Consider the following 17,201-nt stretch of genomic DNA (forward strand, 5'->3'; position numbering starts at 1 on the left):
AGCGAGCCGAGCAAAGAGCCTTTCAGCGCGACGTCGCCACCACAGCCACAGTCGGCCTGCTGCCCACTATGGCGATCACCGCAGTCGTCGTGGTGGAGATGTGCATCGCGCTACGGTGACCGTTTAGTCAAGTGCATCCACATGGACTTGACAGCACATCCGCCGACACGCACGTGACAACACGCAAGACAACGGCACCGCTGGTTTGGAAAGAAAAAGCAGACCTAGTGAGCCCCCAACCGATACGCCACGCACTGGGTGTATGGGTTTCCAGTCGGTGTTCTTTTCTATCTTCACGTGTGCTGCAGTTTGCTAGAAGAAGAAGCGACCGCAAGCTGAGTCGCATCGCCTCTGCGGAAGGGCAGCCGCTCTAGTGTGCACCCTCTCAGCGATGCGCCATGGCCCTTGCGCGAGTGCGTCAGATCCGATGACTGCCAGCCGCGGCTCAGCGTTGTTGCCCTGCCTTCTGTCGCCCGATGTGGAAAAGAGGTGTCCATGAATTTTCCTTGGACGACCCAGGTCAGTACATAGGTGGGGTGCGTGCTGGTAACAGGGCAGAGTAGTAATCAGGCCAAGGAATATGTAGTAGGTGTCCAGCAGGTATGCTGTTCATTCAGTAGTGAGAAAACAAAAGGTGTCTGGGTGGTTGTCAGAAAAAGAACAAACACGATGTGCGGGATTTAAAAAATACGCTATGTAGGACTCCTCGCATGCGGTTATCTGAAAGGTAAAGGGGGGCGGCAGAGGTGAAAAGAGTACATCGCATAGCATAAAACGCACTTGAAGGATTGGCAGTGTAAAAGGTGTCGCGAGGAGATGACGCCAACGCGCAGTCGAATACAGGACGACACCGAGATAGTAATGTCACGAGAAAATTACCACGAACGAAATAGAGTCTCACATTGCCCTTTTGTCACGCTAAACCATCACATGGCACACAGAGCGCCGGTGACAGCTTCTTTTTGCTTTATGAGCAAATTTGGGGTAAGTGGAAGTGCCATAGAGGCGTCGCCCGGCGGCGGAAAGGAAAAGGACCTTGTGAGATTCATCTGTTGCCAACAGATGGAAGACGACGCGAAAAAAAAGGCGCCACTGCAGCACAGATTGCCCGCCGAATGTATAGGCGCGGGTTACAAGACTGAGGGCCAGACCCACCATAGCAGCTGTTAGGTAGGATCTGAGTGTCTCCATCTTCTGGAACCGCTGTGAAACCAGGCCGATACCGCTGCGGCAATCACGCAGTGTTATCCTACGGTGCTTCTGCGCACAGCACGAAAGGCACCCTACTTTTCACTATGTTCTATGGCGGTGACCACACCGCTACCCGCCACCTTAGCATACTGTCGACGCCATTCAATGATCTGTTGCGCTTGCTCGTGAAGCCCTGTTTTGAGGAACGCAGCCGAGAGCTGCAATGCCGTCGCTGCGTCGGGCACCCAATTGCGATCACGAATTTGATGCAACGTCTCCACTGTCTTATCAAATCGGCCAGTGCGAGCATAACCTCGCGCGATCGCGTTGAGGGCGTTGTACGTCAACGCCTCAGCCTCGCCTTTTTCATGAAGAAGTCGCACGACGTCCTCGACTTTCTCCATCTGGCCCATGCGGCAGTAGTAGGGAATAAGGCCGCAATAGTCAGAGGCGCTGAGCGTGCCGCCCTCGCCTCCCAGCGCCCGCAGCAGCTCCTCGCACCTCTGGATCCCAGGAGTGGCGTTGCAGCGGCAGAACGCATCGATCGCCGACCAGACCACTCGTTTTGTCAGAAGAGCTCGATTCTCCTCTTTGGTGACTTCGTCGAACAGACGCTGCACGTCCTTCCCGAGTCGGGAGCGGCCGTAGGCGGAGATCATGATGCAGTAGGTGATGTCGTCCATCGCGATACCCGCAGCGCTGCGCTTCTGGCGGAGCTCCTCTAACTGCTCATATGCTTTGGCCCGCCCGTGACCGTCCATGAGAATGTTGTAGGTGACGCTGTTATCCGTGTAGCCCTTCTCCAAGAACTCCTCGTGGATCTTTCCCATCTTCACCACATCCCCTGTCTTGGCATAGGCGTTCATGACCTGGTGAAACGTGACGGACGTTGGCGCCGTGTCTGGCGTAGACTTCATGTCGTCGAAGAGGGTCTCCATCTCTGACACGCGCCCTGACTTGCCGAGCATGTCGAGAACTGTGGTGGCCGTGACTGGGTTTGGTGGCACTTGCTTCATCATGTTGTCGAGCACGCCTTGCATCTTGGACATGTTGTTTTGGCGGCTATAGAGAGACAAAAACTGGTTGTACACCTCCGTATCAGGGAAGAGCCGGGAGGCTAGGAGGTCCTCCCAGGCGTTCTCGACGCCCTCTGGATTGCCCATGCGGCTGAGAGAGGAGGCGAGTACCGAGTAAAAAGTGGCGGAGATTTCGCCATCGTGAGACTTGAGCAGCTGGATGACCTCGTTCACCTTTTCACCCTCCCCCCAGCGAGCAAACGCGGTGATGAGGGTGCCAAAGGTGACATCATTCATCGCCACTGCTTCCGACTTCATCTTATTCAGCGTCGCGTCGAACCTATCGCGGTCCATGCGCTTCCCGTACATGTGCAAGAGTACGTTGTACACATCCGTGCTCCAGGTCGGAATCGTCTTCAAAAACTCGTCGACATCACCAGCGGTGCTTCCTTTGTGGATAGCGAGGGCATGCAGCATGCTTGTCTGGACGTGCGGATGATCACTGGCGTTTCTCTGCTGGGCTTCGGCGTAAAGAGCTTTTGCCCTGTCAAGATCACCGCCATGGATGCGAATGAGCACGGCAAACGTGATGGGCGTGAGCTGAACCGTGCCGGCCTCCTCACGCTTTCGCAGCTCTGAGAGAAGCGCCTCGACAGTGTTCGTCTGCCCGAGGTCCCCAAATATACCCAGAAGTGTGGTGTAGAGGTGAATGTCAGGACGAACACGCCGCTCCTGCATCTCTGCGTAGTACTCCTCCACGTGCCTCGGATAGTACTTACCGAGAGCACGAAATACCCACGTGTACGTGACGGCGTCTGGACTGACGCCGTTGCTCTCCATCTCTCTCTTTGTGGCGAGCACGTCCTTGACATTGCCCATGAGGGCAAACCACTTTAGCAACTCGTTGTAAATGCGCACGTCGTTCGTGAGGGAGTGGAACTGCATCCGCTTCCATGCGCTCTTGATCGCTTCAGGTCGGCCAGCGGCCCCGTAGCCGCGAATGACGGCGCGGATGTGCGCAGCGCTGATGTCCATGTCAGGATCGCCTTGCTGGATGCGGGACGCGACGGACGACAGCAGTGTGTCCACCTTGGCGAGCATGAGCTCCTCACTTCCACGGTCACCAAAGTGAAGTAGACGGGCGTAGGCGGTGATGACGATAGAGTCACCCGTTGCATCCGGCACATACCCCAGCTCCTTCAGCTCCTCCTCGATGGCAGGGATCTCCTCCACACTGGTCACATGCCGCATCTTATGCCGCAGCGCTGTCGCGTACACATCAGCGGACAACGGTAGCTTGTGCTCTAGAGCAACCTGAAGCGTCTGCGTGAAGCTTGTGTCGTCGTCGAGCTTGAAAAATGCGCGAAACAGCGCCGAGCACACCTCCGTTCGTATCTTGTCGGTGGACATGCCTGAGACAGCCTGAAGAATCTCCTGGAGTTTTTCTACACGTCTCAACTTCTCGTACCCAGAGATGAGCGCCAGAACGTCCTCTGATCCTAGCTCCGTCAGCGACAACCCCTCGCGTAGGGCTTCCGCGTCGGCTTCGCGGTTCGCAAACAAGTACGCAGCGATGCAAAGCGGCCGAAGTTCTGGCACATCCTTCATTTCCTGCGCGAGTTGGTACATGAGTTCACCGCTGTCATTGTTGCGATAGGACTCGAACAGACAGCGAATAGAGTTGACAGTAATCACACAACCGTACTTGCGGAAACGGAGAAGTGCGCGAAAGAGCAGGTGAGCCATATCATGCTGCGCGTACTTGACGCACTCCTCGAGCACGCCCTCCACGATCTGGGATGCATTGGCTGGGTCAACGAGCTGCCTGCGGAGGAACTCCTGCAGTAGAATCATCAGGTGCGTCACTGTATTTCGGAACTGCAGTTCACGTTTGCGAGATCGCCAGACCTGCTGGCGAACGTACCGGAGAACATGCCGCGGCTTTGTCTTTACAACCTGCAGCAGGTCATCCTCATCCCTTTGCGAGAAAGGCTGAAAGGCACCTGTGCGGCTGTGGAGTGGGGCTGTGCAAGCAAACGCACCTGCAAGGCGCAAACGCAGGAGTTGCGGTGACCAGCGTAGCATAGTCGCTTGATGCTAAGACCGACAGAAATGAGGTGCGAGCAAGACGGGAAATTTTGTACGTGGCAAAAAACTAAAAACGGTAGTGATACTGCACTTCGTCCTTGCGCCAACCTAGCACGAGTACCCCGGGAAACGGCTTCCTTCAGCGAAGCACAGCGTCGACGACACGCTGCCGACCAGATGAAGTCAACGGAGAGGAGCTGCGCGCCCGATGTAGAACTCGTACAGCACACGTAGCGAAGCTGGGTGAAAGAAGCAGAAAGAGATGGTGGAAAAATGTGAGAGATGACCAATAGAGTGCAAGAAGGGTACGCAATTGGCAACAAAGAACGCCAGTAGGCGGTATCACTCCATGTGGACCCCACGGCACCTCGACGAGCAGCGGCAATGGACGTCGCCGCCAATGCGCCTCCACGCCCACTATTGTCTCTCGTTGCTCATTTTTCACACTTGAAAAGCTCCAGTTTGACAAGGTACTTGGATTCTCCCAAACACTCAGCCATAGCGCATCGTTACACGTGGTAGTGCGTGCGTCGGTCATTATGGAATCGACTATAGGAAAGAAGTAACACGTTCCTATAGCCTTTGATTCAGTCGCCAGGGGACCGATCGGTGCGGCTGAGTCGCAGTGTGTCATAACTCCCTCCAGCTGCCTTTTGGTGACTTCCTGATGGCCAATGTAGTCTGCCATCATCGCACCCGTCATGCAGAACGCCTTTACATGAAAGTAGTCAGCGCTTCGCGCAAGCTGCACCAGGTTGTGAGACAGCAAGCCATTTTTGTTTTTTTTTGGTAAGAAGAGTTCTGAGGAGAAGCAAAGGATGGCGCAGCCTCGGCGGCAGCAGAGACAAGGGTCAACGCGGTCGGCATACGACTATTTCGTGCGGCTCCTGTACAGAGGCATTGGTGCAGACGTTCACACACTGTCGAGGCTTCTTCCAGAGCTTCCTGCAAGGCAGTATGCATACCCTGTGCCTGCCGCAGCGTCACACGGAGGCGCTGTTCAGCAGACAAAACACAAGTATTCTTCTTAAGTCGAGCAGCAGGGCGCATAGTGCTACGCTCCTTCCCAGTGGCATTCTCTTCCTCCACTTAAGGGGATGAGTGTGCGCTGCCACGAGCGAACGTTTCTATCGCACATGGGCCATGACCTTATCAGGGTTATCGATGTGCAACTTGTACCCCAGCGATGTGCTGATACGAGTCACCATAGCGCTCATCATGCGCGCGATGCTTCAGAAGAGCATCGATTGGACCTTCTTTCCGCTGCAACTGTGCCTGCAAGCGGGTAGACGCCATGCGACTGCGGCTTGTCCGCTCGTTGAATCGACAAACGCGTAGTCATTCATGAAAGAGAGAAGAAAGGTGGGGCACCAAGTGTGAGGAGGGGACACCATAGGCGAGAATGGAGAAGGGGTGAGGAAACATCTCGCGTAACATACACGCCTGTTATTCAGTGAGGATTGCAGTCGCGTCGCAAACGAAAGGGCAAAGGGGAAAGTGGCGCTACATGGATTCACTAAGCGGACGACGCTGCACGCTCGCAGGAAAGTCGCGCAACACCCCTCCCCCAGAGGTCATAGCACAAATCAGCACCCATTGGACGCCTCCCTTACCATTCCACCTATGCCCTGTACAGAATGTGGGCACAGTCCCAGCTCCCTTCCCCGGCCGCCTCCATCCCACCTAGTGAGCGGACGAGAGCTGAATGAACAACTTTGTGTGAGTCAGGCAACTCTCCATTGAACGCGTGATTGCCACGTCGCTTAATCCCTCCAATTCGACAGCAAAACAATAAAACAAATGTCATCGATCTCTTCTACGCAGAACAGACGCACACGTGATGAGAGCGCTGAGATGAATGTGGGACAAGGGAAGGGTAAGATGAAGGAAAACAACAGCCACACCAACCGCAACGAGGCGTGTGTGGCACAAGAAAAAATAAATGTGCTGGTCGATTAATGGGTGCCGCTGCCGGCCCCACCCCTCCTTTGGGAAGGAAAGGATCCAAATCATTTGGCGAAGAAAAAAGAGGTGCTGTGTTTCAGCGACAGGGCTCGCTAGGTGTGCGGCGAGATGAGGGACTCGGCGTCGTCAAGGTGAATGACACCTTGGCCCACGGGGGACTGGAGGAGCATCTCCAACGGCCTCTTCGGGTAGTTGATGAGCCCCTCGAAAGATGTGGGGAGCTTGTACGCCTTGCACTCCTCCAAGAGGGCTGCGTCGTGGAAAAACATCTGCTCCCATGAGGTGGGAAAATGCGCACACAGCATCGCCACTACCTCTGGGAGATTCTTCTTGAGGGTGAACATGAAGCAGTTCGCGCCGGCATCGAAGGTGTAGGCCATGGCGTTGTAACCTTTCTTGGCGTTGAAGGCACGGATGAGGCGGATCATGGCGTAGCTGTCCTCCGTGGCGTACTGGATGCAGGGCGCTGTTGTGTGGCAGATCTCTTGCAGGTCATCGGAGTCAGCCATCGCGATCTCCGCAAATTTGTTGAAGTCCCGCTGCTGAATTGCCTCCTTGACTGCCTTCATGCGAGCCGGCACGACAGACGCGATGCGGTCACTCATCATCGGGGATGTCTTGAGCGACTGCTGCATGCCAGTCGTGCTCGACACATCCTTCTTCTCGCCCTTGAGAACGGCGCAGAGTACCTGCATATCCGGCCAGTACTTTTCGTCCACAAACTGCGTCGCGATGCAGTCGGTGCCATCCGGCTTCTCGCCCCTGTGCCAAATCACAAAGCCCCCGTACGCACTGCGGCATGCGCTGCCAGAGCCGAGTCGCGACAGCATGGACACATCCACGGTGGCGCTGTACGCCTTCACGAGCGCCGAGGCAAGCGCGCAGTAACCGCTGGCAGAGGAGGCCATACCGGCTGCTGTCGGAAAGTTGTTTTCCGAGACGATGTACGCCTTCAGACTCTTCAGATGGCTTGGGCAATTAGCTCGGATGCACGAGAGCACCGACTGAATGCGCGGCGTCTCCTGGATGTTACTCTTCTTACCATTCAGCCATAGCTCATCCTCGGTGGCATCGCGGCGAAGCTCGACTGACGTCTTGGAGCGGAACGGCTTCGTGGAGAGTGTTATGCTAAAGGAGTCGTTGGTGGGCAGTATGAGCTTTTCACCCCCCTCACGTTTTCCCCAATACTTTATGAAGGCAATGTTGATCGGTGCCTCCACTGTCACACGAATCGGCGCTGGCACTGGTGGGAAGTTCTCTTGCATGCTTTCCATTCTTCAGAAAGGAGGAACCGTACAACGATATAAGTGAGGCGCTACGAAGCGTATGTCTGTGTGTGTGTGTGTCTGCCTGCACCGTAACGAGGGCACTGAAGGAGGGTATCAGTGTGAAAGTCAGAAATGACAGCAACCAATGAGTCTCTCTTCCCTCACGGAGAGCGATTCAGAGAGAAGGGTTGTGATAGAAATTAGCGGTCGAGATGTGAATAGCAGGAAAACACGTGTGAAGTCACCGCAGAAGTCGCACCGCACAGTGCATTGTCACGACGGCAGCACCCATGTGCAGAGGAAAGCGCAACCACAAAAAAGGAAGAACGTCGGGGGTAAAGGGAAATGAAACTGTGAGAGTGCGGGAAGGGATCACAAGTAAGCATCTGGGAGGGCGCGGCAGTCAGAGAGAGAGAGAGGGTTAGCTGTGAGGCGCGAAGCGCAACTTTTATGTGGGATCTGCCCGACAGGTTCGTCTTTCTGCCAAGGGGATATCCCTCAATGGCTGCGCACGTCCATGTGCCTCCGTCCAGGCAGACAAAAAGTCGGACTGGGCCCCATGTCCACCTTCGCTTGTTTCGAGTGCTCTCGCTGCTCACACGTCACCTGCAGCCATCAGTCTCAATACACGCCTCGCCCATCTTCACCGCCACGCAGCACAAACGTGAGGAAAGAGGATCAAGTCACACTTACGCCTCCGAAAGTCCTTCCAGATGAGCCATCTACGTTAGCAGCTGGCGCACTACGCGCTGCAGACGAGCGTCCACTTCGAGTGGAAACAGGTGATGCACTGCCGTGCTGCTCTTCGCCGGTCTCCAGTCAAGTCCTTGGACGATGCTCTTCCACTCCGCCCCGTGATGCTGCCCATTCTCCTTACGCACCTCTGTGGATGCTGGTGCAGTAGCAGCCGCTAAGAAAACCTCCTCGTCGGCAGCAAAGACAAACCTCACCGCGAGGAAGAAACCGGCCTGTGTAACCACCTCGGAGCAGAGTGAGAGCGGTCCAAAGCAATTGGTCAGCAGAGCGACAACCCGACTGGGAGTATGCGCATCGAATGGGATCGCTTGCTGGTGAGATAGAACGTGGTATGCCTGCAGGGTAGCCGTGCGATCCCGCAGAGGCAACGGCGAGTGAGAGAGAATGGTACCATGGAAAGCTGACTCGCTTTCCTTCACGTGGAGGAGCTCCGACAACCTCGTGTCGGAAGCCGCGACTTGCTCTGTTGTGAGCTCCAGCTCCTGGTAAACTTCCACTAGCTCCCGTTGTACTTCCTGTAGCTGCTGCCACATGGTAAAGCCGTCGGTAGAGTATAGTGCCGTCCTCTCCAGCTGAGGGAGCCACTTCGCTAGTGGCGCATCCATCTGAAGGTCAGGAGGCAGCAGATGGTTGAAGGGCAACTCCTCTGTCTCGCTGCAGGGATCACTTTTCGGTCGGGGGGCAGCGCTGGTCGTCGACAGAGGCTCTCGAGGGAAGCTTACTGGTCCCTGCGCTTCTGGCGCCGTCGAATACATGGGGGACTGTATCGTCACGACGCAGTTCTTCAGCCGTGCGCCGCTGAGATACTGCACAGTCTGCTGCGCCGCTGTCGCACTTCGGAACTCCACGTAGTAGCATGGCCGCTCTGTAGCCGCGTCAAATTGCAGCTTGATCTCCACCACATCGTTTACAATCTGCAGCCATTCCTTGACGTCCTCCATAGACACAGCCTTGTGGACATCTTCGAGGAAGATGTACACAACGGCTGCAGCGTTCACCATCGTTTGTATCCCTTCGTCACCGCCTTGTCATGTGAAACAATTGGAGGGGGAGCAACAACAGAAGAGGAGGTCAGACACTGTGAGACGCCGCGAGGGAGAGGGGGGGAATAAGACGCCACCCTTCCAAGATTCGTGACACGATAGAGAGATGTACAAATACGGCGTGTCTAGTGTGTTTGGGGGGAGAGGGAGGGGAGTTGAAGATGCGAGAAGGGTGGAGGTTGCTAGTCAACGAGCCGCATCGTTGAAGAGGGCGCCGACAGCGAGGAGGGTTTCCCGTAACGGTGTTTTTTTCCGTGTGCATGTCCTCCACTCCCCCCTCAACTAAAAAAAGTCTCCCTGCTGGTCGTCTCCGCTGTGTGTCACTGTGCTGATCTCATCTGGTGCTCAAACCTACACGGTAAACGGAAAAGCAGCGGGTCTGCATCGAGAAAAACGCCTTTATAAGCCGTGTGATGACCAACTAGCCTCAACAAGCTGGGGTGCGCAGCGGGTGTCGACCAAGTTCATCAGAGGAGCGAGAGAACACAGACGTTGGCGCGGCTGGCATACTCAAAGACGGTACCCCGCCCACCTCCTTGACGCTGTCATCAGTTGTCTTGACCTCGCGCCGCAAACGCTACAACATCGCCAATCAGCAGGGAAGCACACGGAGTACGCCTGCGAAGATTACAACACAGGGGTTGCGCAGCTGAAAGTCGCGTGGGCGTCGCCCACGACCGTCTGTGTGTCGCCAATTCACACACAGTAGAACGACCCCTCAGTCGCATGGCAGGCGCTGCGTGAACAGCCGCGGCAGCGCCACCCCAACCCCCTCCCTGACATGAATCCCACTAGTGTTCGCGAGGGAAAAAAAAAGCGAGAAGGTGGATGGTGAAAACGGAGTAGCTCACAGCATACGGTAGTAGGTCAGCCTAGCACCACGGTGAGGAGAGAAGCAGTGCTGAGGAACCGTGATGGCGAACACTGCCACAACTGCCACAACAAACGTATTTACAAAAGCCAACGCACCGGTGCTGAAGAGCGGGACTTCCCCCGCATGAAAGGAAGATGAGGATCATGAAGAAGCGCAGCGCCTAGCAATGAAGCCGCTGGGGCACTGCAGTGCTACCAGCTCCACAATCAACGGCGAGAGCACTAAGCACCGAACTCACCACACCGTCGCAAGTCTCCCCAACCCCATAAAGACCAGCACGGTTGTCGTCGAGAGTCACAGTGGGCGTTCAAGCTAGAAGAGCATTCCCCAGGTCCAGACATCACCAGCCGCGAAGCAGCATAGTCAAAACCCCAAGTACAGGCTGCCTGCAGCTGGCGTTGCATAAAATATAGACAGTCCTGGTGAAAAATGGCATTCCTAGGCGGACTCAATGGACAGAATAAGATGACAGTAGGCAGGGATGTAGAACACCTGGAACAGAGCGCGGAGCGCCGCCTTCACCTGAGCCACTAAAAACCGCTTGGCATGGTTCAATGCCACATAATGAGGGGTACGATGTAGCTACGCTGCAGCAGCCCATTCACACAAACGTGCCGATGAGGGTCGTCAAGTGGAAAAACAAAACCCTCTCCACCGCGTCGGGTGCCTGTAAGAAGCGATCCTGCCAATGGTGGTGGCGTCAAAGCCAATGAACGCAGCCGGTGCTGCGCCAGAAAGGATGCAAGAGACACACAATGTCAAGTAGCTGAACGATATGGTAGAGAGAAGGTACCTAGTGTACCAGATCGCCATTCCCAGCAGCACGAATATCCGCGGAGTCCCTTGATCTACCGCAGGAAAAGAAACTCGCAAAAACATTGTCGGTACTGCACTCGGAGATGAGGAACCCGCTCTTCGCAGTGAAGAGTGCGGTGTCGTGCACGGTGAGGTTTCGACCCCTGCACACGGAAGAGAACTCACTCACTGTCGCGCCGTGATGGAAGTAGAGCAGAGGGCTAATCGCAGAAAACGTTCGTAAGAGCATGCACGACGTCATCCAGGCTTCACCCTAGGCGGTGCCAGCAGCCGTCCGCGTAGCACCGCTACCCGATGCGTCGGAGAGCATCAAAGCGTTTTTGTGCGACGCTTTTTACATGCTCATGCTGCCCGGAGTGTCATCGTCCCTTTTAGAGAGGCATTGCTCTTCCCCGCCGCTATTCATGTAGCGTTGCTCTTCTCTCGCTATTCCAGCTTTGCGCGTTTGATCGTCAACGATGCAAATGGGAAGGAGGTGTGTTCAGCGACCGAGAAAACGCCCAGCTCACGAGACGTGTTGGAGCTCCCTGCGTCGCTTGACACAGCTTGATACGCAAGGTTGCTGCCACGGAGCTGCGACAAATTCATGGATCTGCGAGTCGCACGAAAAAAGCGAAGAACATACAACAAGGTCACCTACACGAGGGAGGTGAGCAGGAAACCTGGAGAAGGCGACGGTGAGGCACGATTAAGCGGAAGCGCAAGGAGGCCGCTCCATCACATCCCCTGCTTGCAGCGCGATGGAAAGCTCATGAGACAAAAGGGACCACACGGTGTATACAACGTGCATAAAGAAAAGTAGGATGAGACGACGGAGGAGAGAGGCGGAACGGGAACATCATCGCTGCACCAGGGCAGATTGGCCTGAGGGAATCTACCCGGGAGTCGGAAGGAGAGAGGCGCCGTGTGGAAAACGGAATGCGGAAACGCTCGTCCACCATCGCTCCCTAAAAAACGGCCTCATCGACTGCAGTTAGTTCAGTAGCCGAAACGTAATGTGTTCGTGTGAGAGAAGAATGGACTAGAAAGAAGCCGCAGCAGCAAGAGGAGCAGAGAAGCGGAAACAAAATCGAGTAGAATCGCGAGTTCACCACCTGGCCGGTTCCCTTCCCGTCCGCATACGGGGCAACAGGGCAAGGAAACCACAATCTCAGAAAGGACATGAAAGCACGCTGCGCAATCCTCAAAGCAACGGCATCTGCGCAGCAAGGTCCGCAATGGCGGCCTTTGACGCGTTTGTGTCGCTCAAGACACTTGTGAGCGCCGCAGTGATGGTACGCCATCGCTCTACCAGCGCACGCCTCTGCAGGATGTTGCACTGTACGGACTCATTCCACGCTTCAACGGCAAAGAACTCAACGACGGTCTCGCAGAGGCCGAGGTCTCCCTTCAGGGAAGAAGACCTGCCATAGTGATCGTGCAAATGAGAGGAAGCGGAGTGCAGCGAGGCACCGTTGGCAGTGAGAAAAGGGAGGGCAGTGATGAGAACTTCACATACCAGCAGCCGTCCATCAGCATTGCGAGCAATCCTGAAGGCGGAGTAGATCGTTGCGAAGAGAGAACCGAGCGCAGGGGTAGAGACCACACCGCTGCTGAGCTTCAGCTGGGCCGCCGCCAGCATGATGGTGAGTGCCGCATCACACAGAGAGTAGGAACCAGGAGGGGAAAGGCGTAAGGCCACATGGTGGCACACTGTCGCTACTTGTTCAAGATCAACAGAGCCTATGCCAGTCATACTGGGTAGCTCAGCTAGGCCAAGTGCCTCCATGTCAATGGGCACGGAGACATCACGTGCCAGCACATCACGCAGCTTAACTTCTAACCTCGCAAGAAAAAGTGTGATACGCTGCGGCGGCGTGAAGCGGCCGTCTGCGCTGTCCTTCTCGTCGATGCAGGAACTAAGCAGGCTTGCAAGACTATCGCTGTGCCGCTGAAGCTCTGCGGTGGAGAGAGCCGCTTGCCCAGCTGCAAAGGTGTCAAACTCAGTGTCGAGCAAAAGGCACAGGCGCTCACACACAAACCCGACCGACGCTGTCGCGGCCATCTCGGCCTCACAGGCGTCGCTACGATCTGCTTGGAGCTCAACCCCGGCATGAAGGAGCCTCACGGCTCGCCCAGGGTCGCTGTCAAGGAGCGCCTCGGCAGCGTACCAGAGAAACCGACTCCACCAACGCGCGTCAGGCAACGTCAACGTCACGTGCTGCAAGACAGGACAAACATGCGCTTCGAGAATGCTGCCCACCTCGGCGCGGATTTGCTCTGACTCCTCTACCAAGCATCCCATCGCAAACACCTTGGCGAACTCGATAATACACAATGGGGACTGATGCTGATGAAAGGCAACGACGCATAACTCTGCAACCGCGCCAGCCAAGGGAAGCAACGACGAGCAGAGCAGAAACGTGACGAGCTCGCTGCAGGTCCGCACTGCTGTCTCCTCTGATGTGCAGTTCAGCAGTGCCTTCACCCGCTCCATTCCCTGCTCTGATTTTCCTAGCAAAAAGGCGACCTGCGACTGAGCCTGCAACAAAGGTGCCTCCAGCGCAGGAACGATAGCCTTCACTTGTTGACACAGTCTCAGCGTCTGCTCGAGCTCCTTCGTGGCCTCTCTTCCATCGACGTGCAGTTCGACGGCGAGCTGTGCCATGTCCAGCAAAACGGACTGCAGCTCTTCCTCTGACGCAACGTTGCGAAAAAGCCGCTGTGCCGCGTCCAGGCAGCACCACCGAGTGACCACAGACAAGTTTCGAGGTTGCTCCTCCACCGTTTTGGCTGACAGCTGCCAGAGACAGCAGAACAGGAAGCGGTGAAATGTCGGTGGTGGCAAATCGCCCTTGGAGAGTCGGCGCAGCAGCTCCGCAACGCTCCACTCAGAGGAGTGGCGAATGAGAACGCACAACAGTCGGAACTGGTCAACGGCGATCGCCGAGGCCGCCACGCGGCGGTGCAGCTCTGAAAACAACGTTTCCTGCAAACTAGGGATCTTCTCCATTGCAAGGCTTGCCATGGCGCACAGATCCCCCACGTCGACAGTGGCGTCACCGCAAAGAGCACCGAATAATGGCAGCACCTCGTTAGTGGCATGGCGGTGCACTTCGGCTTTAAAACGCACCACAATAGGCTCGACGGTGCGGAGAATCGCGTGCGACGCTGTCGCCGCGTCCGCCGCGTCGTCGTACTTGCCGCATAGAAGCAGCGAATAGGCGTACTGCAGTTGTGTCATGCCGAAAAATGTCCGCTGTTTCACCGTTCGCACCTTGATGGATTCCTGCAGTCGCAGGGAAAGGAGCAGTAGGGTCTGCAGTGCAGCCTGTTCGTCTGAAATCCGCCCGGCTGATGCACGTGGTGGCAGCGCCACTCCCTCGGTCTCCGATGCACTGCGAACGTGTCCACCGCATGGGTCTGCATCGAAGTGATCCACCTGAAGCGATTTGACTCCGATGCTATAGATGAGCTCGAACAGCGCCTCTGTGTACGCTGGGCTCAAGCGCGCCTCATCAGCCAACTTGGCGGCCATGTCACAAGCGTGATCGTATCCCCCTGCCTCCCAGGCTGCACGCAGCTGGGCAAAATGAACCTCTACTGAAAATTTGCGTACGGTGGCACCGGGGGTGCCCCCGCATGCCTTGACAACACACGCCGCCCAAGCGAGCACCTTGTCAGCGGCATCGGTGCGGCGCGTACGGAGGAGGTCTTTGCTCGTCTTTAGGCACATTAGAATGCACTTCTCGGCGTCATCTAGGTGGTGAGACAAGTGTGCCTCGCGAACGGCTGATTCCGCGAAGACACAGTGACTGCACAGGTACAACTGCGTCACTAGCCAGCGTAACTGTACCTTGAGGTCTTGGCGCTCTGACGGCCAACCGGATAAAGCAGTTGTGTTCCAGCTGTCCAGCGTTACCAATTGCACCCGCAGCGCTGCCTTCACAGGCAGGTGTCCACCCTTCGTAGCGTACGCAGAGACGCAACTGAGCCAAATCTCCACCTCCCGCAGCGCATCCTCGAGGTGCACTGAAGCATCAGCGTCCAGCCAGCATGGAACAACTTTGTGCAACCACTCCGCGCACCTCACTACGCTAGACGCTCTGCCATCCGTAGTTGCTGCCATCTGTCTCTGCGCCTTGCTGTGCGTGTTTATGTAGTGATGAAAGACCACGGCTGACTTGTCGATCCCTTAGCACGAGAGAAGAAGGCCGAGGTGAGGGAGTGAAAATGTAACCAGTGGTCGAGCAGATAATGGGAGCGACAAGAGGACACTCGGGGAGACACACGGAGGATCAACGTGGAAGGAGAGAGCTCAGGGCAGAGAGGGTGGGGAGGCGAGAGGAAGTCGTGACTAATTCCACATGGGCCAAACTCCAGAGGAAGCACCATCATTTACACTCCTTTTCTGTATTACTTGAGTGGGGAGGGGCGCCGAAAGAGGGCACACCAACAAGGAAGCACTACGGTCCCATAAAGTCCCCTAATGCCTTCCACCAACGGTTTAACAGAGAGTAGCTGAGAACTGGGAAGAGACGCTAAAAATACTGCTGTGCTGCATGGGCAAGTCATCTGTGCTTAGACCTACTGTGACCGTTATTGGGGCACGCATAGCGTAGTAAGGCGAGAGGGCATCACGAGAAGACTCTCCCGACCCTCTAGGACCGCGGAGCGAGAGAGACTGGAGACCGAGTAACAGACACAGATGACACGCGTGGGACCTCAACAAAAGAACAAGTAGAGACTTAGGCGAGGCACTTGACCAGTCCAGCCATTATCCGCACAAACACACACGCAGCAAAGAGGCGCGAAAGCACAGCAGACAGGGTGGATTTGTGCCGATCAGCGGTGCACAGCGTCTCCTATCGCCTTTGTGAATCGATGATGGCACGCGCTTCCTTCACCTCTTCCTCCTGTGTGACGTGGCGTTCGCGCTCACGCACCATTTGCATAATCTGCTTCGATACCCGGTGCTCGCGCACCTTGCGCTCCAGCACCGGCGTCGTAGGTCCTACGGTGTACGCGTGGTACACAAAGGATAGCCAAACATTACCGAATAGGATAACGCAGATGAATACCATCGACATTACAAATGTCTTCCACAGCTGCAGTTGCGTCTTGCGCCAAATCCAGCGAGCACGGTTTGTGCGAAGCGGCTTCGTCCAACTGCCGATCTTATTCATGACGAGCATGCGGTAGAACATCGTGCGACGCGCCAACGTGTCCTTCACCGGACCCGCTCCCGGACCCCACATTCCGGGATGGTCCGAATACTTGGACGGCGTGGGAGCCAGATGACCACGGTTCATCCGGGACACCGTGCAGCGACGCAGCATGGCAACTATTTTTCCTTCGTTTTGAGTGATAGAGTACCAACTTGGAATGTGAAGGGAACAATGCAGCTAAGAAGCAATCAATGCACGTGAAAGGCAGATGCAGGAAGGGCGTCACTCGGAAACACTCGCGTGGCACCAAATCCTTTTGGGAAGCACTGACGGAGGAGTCGAGCAGCTTAAGGTTCTGCTCTGCTAGAGGTGATGTGGCTTGGCAAGGAGAAAGGGAGAAGGGGGGCGAGAGAGAAAGCGTGCGGCTGCCATGCGAGAGGCCGACGAGGTCGACAAGAAAGAAAGAAAACGGCGCAGCACACATTTTCACCGTTCAGTGCGGGGAAGCCGCCGCACGGGAAAACACACGCTATGCCTCCGATGTAGAACGTCCACAGCACCAACGGTGCCCGCGCACCTCCGTGGCAGGGGATGCAGCATATGCGTCATGAGAGCGCCGCGCACGCACATCCCACCGACTTGGCCAACATTTACCTGCGCCCGTAATGTTTAACACACTCATTTTTTTTTTTTTGCAATACCTCCTTCACAGCGTATACCTTCGGAGAGCGAGCAGCACTGCCCCACAGCATCCCATAAGTTTTGCAACTCATCGTCTCCCTCCATCAGGAGACAGCCAATCGATGTACGCGCGCGACGACAGCTCAGCTACCTTCGGAGGACTACGGCTAAAACCTGTGCGTCTAGAAGGCGCCGTCTGCCGCTGACGCCCGCCACGCGTCTCACGCGGTCGTCTCGTCCTTCCTCGCATACGTGGGGCGCGATCGGCGCCAGACAGACTCGGGTGGGCTGCGCGCCTCGGCACAGGCGGGTAGTGTCCAGGGTCTTGCTCGAGGACGGAAGCGGTGGCGCCTGTC

At 56.1% G+C, this 17,201-nt stretch overlaps 5 protein-coding genes and 1 pseudogene across 5 annotated transcripts, besides 1 other annotated feature; all 6 read right to left on the reverse strand.

The window, feature by feature from the left end:
• Positions 1–1,283: 1,283 nt before the first annotated feature.
• On the reverse strand, positions 1,284–4,292 carry LPMP_180010 (kinetoplast polyadenylation/uridylation factor 1; the record flags this gene model as incomplete). The annotated part of the gene is made up of 1 exon (XM_010699534.1): positions 1,284–4,292. One exon carries the CDS (start codon positions 4,290–4,292, stop codon positions 1,284–1,286), a length of 3,009 nt encoding a protein of 1,002 aa, XP_010697836.1.
• A 2,060-nt stretch (positions 4,293–6,352) lies between these two features.
• LPMP_180020 (mevalonate-diphosphate decarboxylase, putative) lies at positions 6,353–7,534 on the reverse strand (the record flags this gene model as incomplete). Its single annotated transcript, XM_010699535.1, has 1 exon — positions 6,353–7,534. The coding sequence occupies one exon, from the start codon at positions 7,532–7,534 to the stop codon at positions 6,353–6,355; it is 1,182 nt and encodes a 393-aa protein (XP_010697837.1).
• A 716-nt stretch (positions 7,535–8,250) lies between these two features.
• Positions 8,251–9,285, reverse strand: LPMP_180030 (hypothetical protein; the record flags this gene model as incomplete). Its single annotated transcript, XM_010699536.1, has 1 exon — positions 8,251–9,285. One exon carries the CDS (start codon positions 9,283–9,285, stop codon positions 8,251–8,253), a length of 1,035 nt encoding a protein of 344 aa, XP_010697838.1.
• A 590-nt stretch (positions 9,286–9,875) lies between these two features.
• LPMP_180040 lies at positions 9,876–11,327 on the reverse strand (annotated as a pseudogene).
• Positions 11,328–12,200: 873 nt separating this feature from the next.
• Positions 12,201–15,125, reverse strand: LPMP_180050 (hypothetical protein; the record flags this gene model as incomplete). Its single annotated transcript, XM_010699537.1, has 1 exon — positions 12,201–15,125. The coding sequence occupies one exon, from the start codon at positions 15,123–15,125 to the stop codon at positions 12,201–12,203; it is 2,925 nt and encodes a 974-aa protein (XP_010697839.1).
• A 736-nt stretch (positions 15,126–15,861) lies between these two features.
• Positions 15,862–16,335, reverse strand: LPMP_180060 (hypothetical protein; the record flags this gene model as incomplete). Its single annotated transcript, XM_010699538.1, has 1 exon — positions 15,862–16,335. One exon carries the CDS (start codon positions 16,333–16,335, stop codon positions 15,862–15,864), a length of 474 nt encoding a protein of 157 aa, XP_010697840.1.
• A 610-nt stretch (positions 16,336–16,945) lies between these two features.
• Positions 16,946–17,201: part of a repeat region that runs on past the window's edge.

Source organism: Leishmania panamensis (assembly GCF_000755165.1).
Source record: "Leishmania panamensis strain MHOM/PA/94/PSC-1 chromosome 18 sequence".
In the NCBI taxonomy this organism is placed as follows: domain Eukaryota; phylum Euglenozoa; class Kinetoplastea; order Trypanosomatida; family Trypanosomatidae; genus Leishmania; species Leishmania panamensis.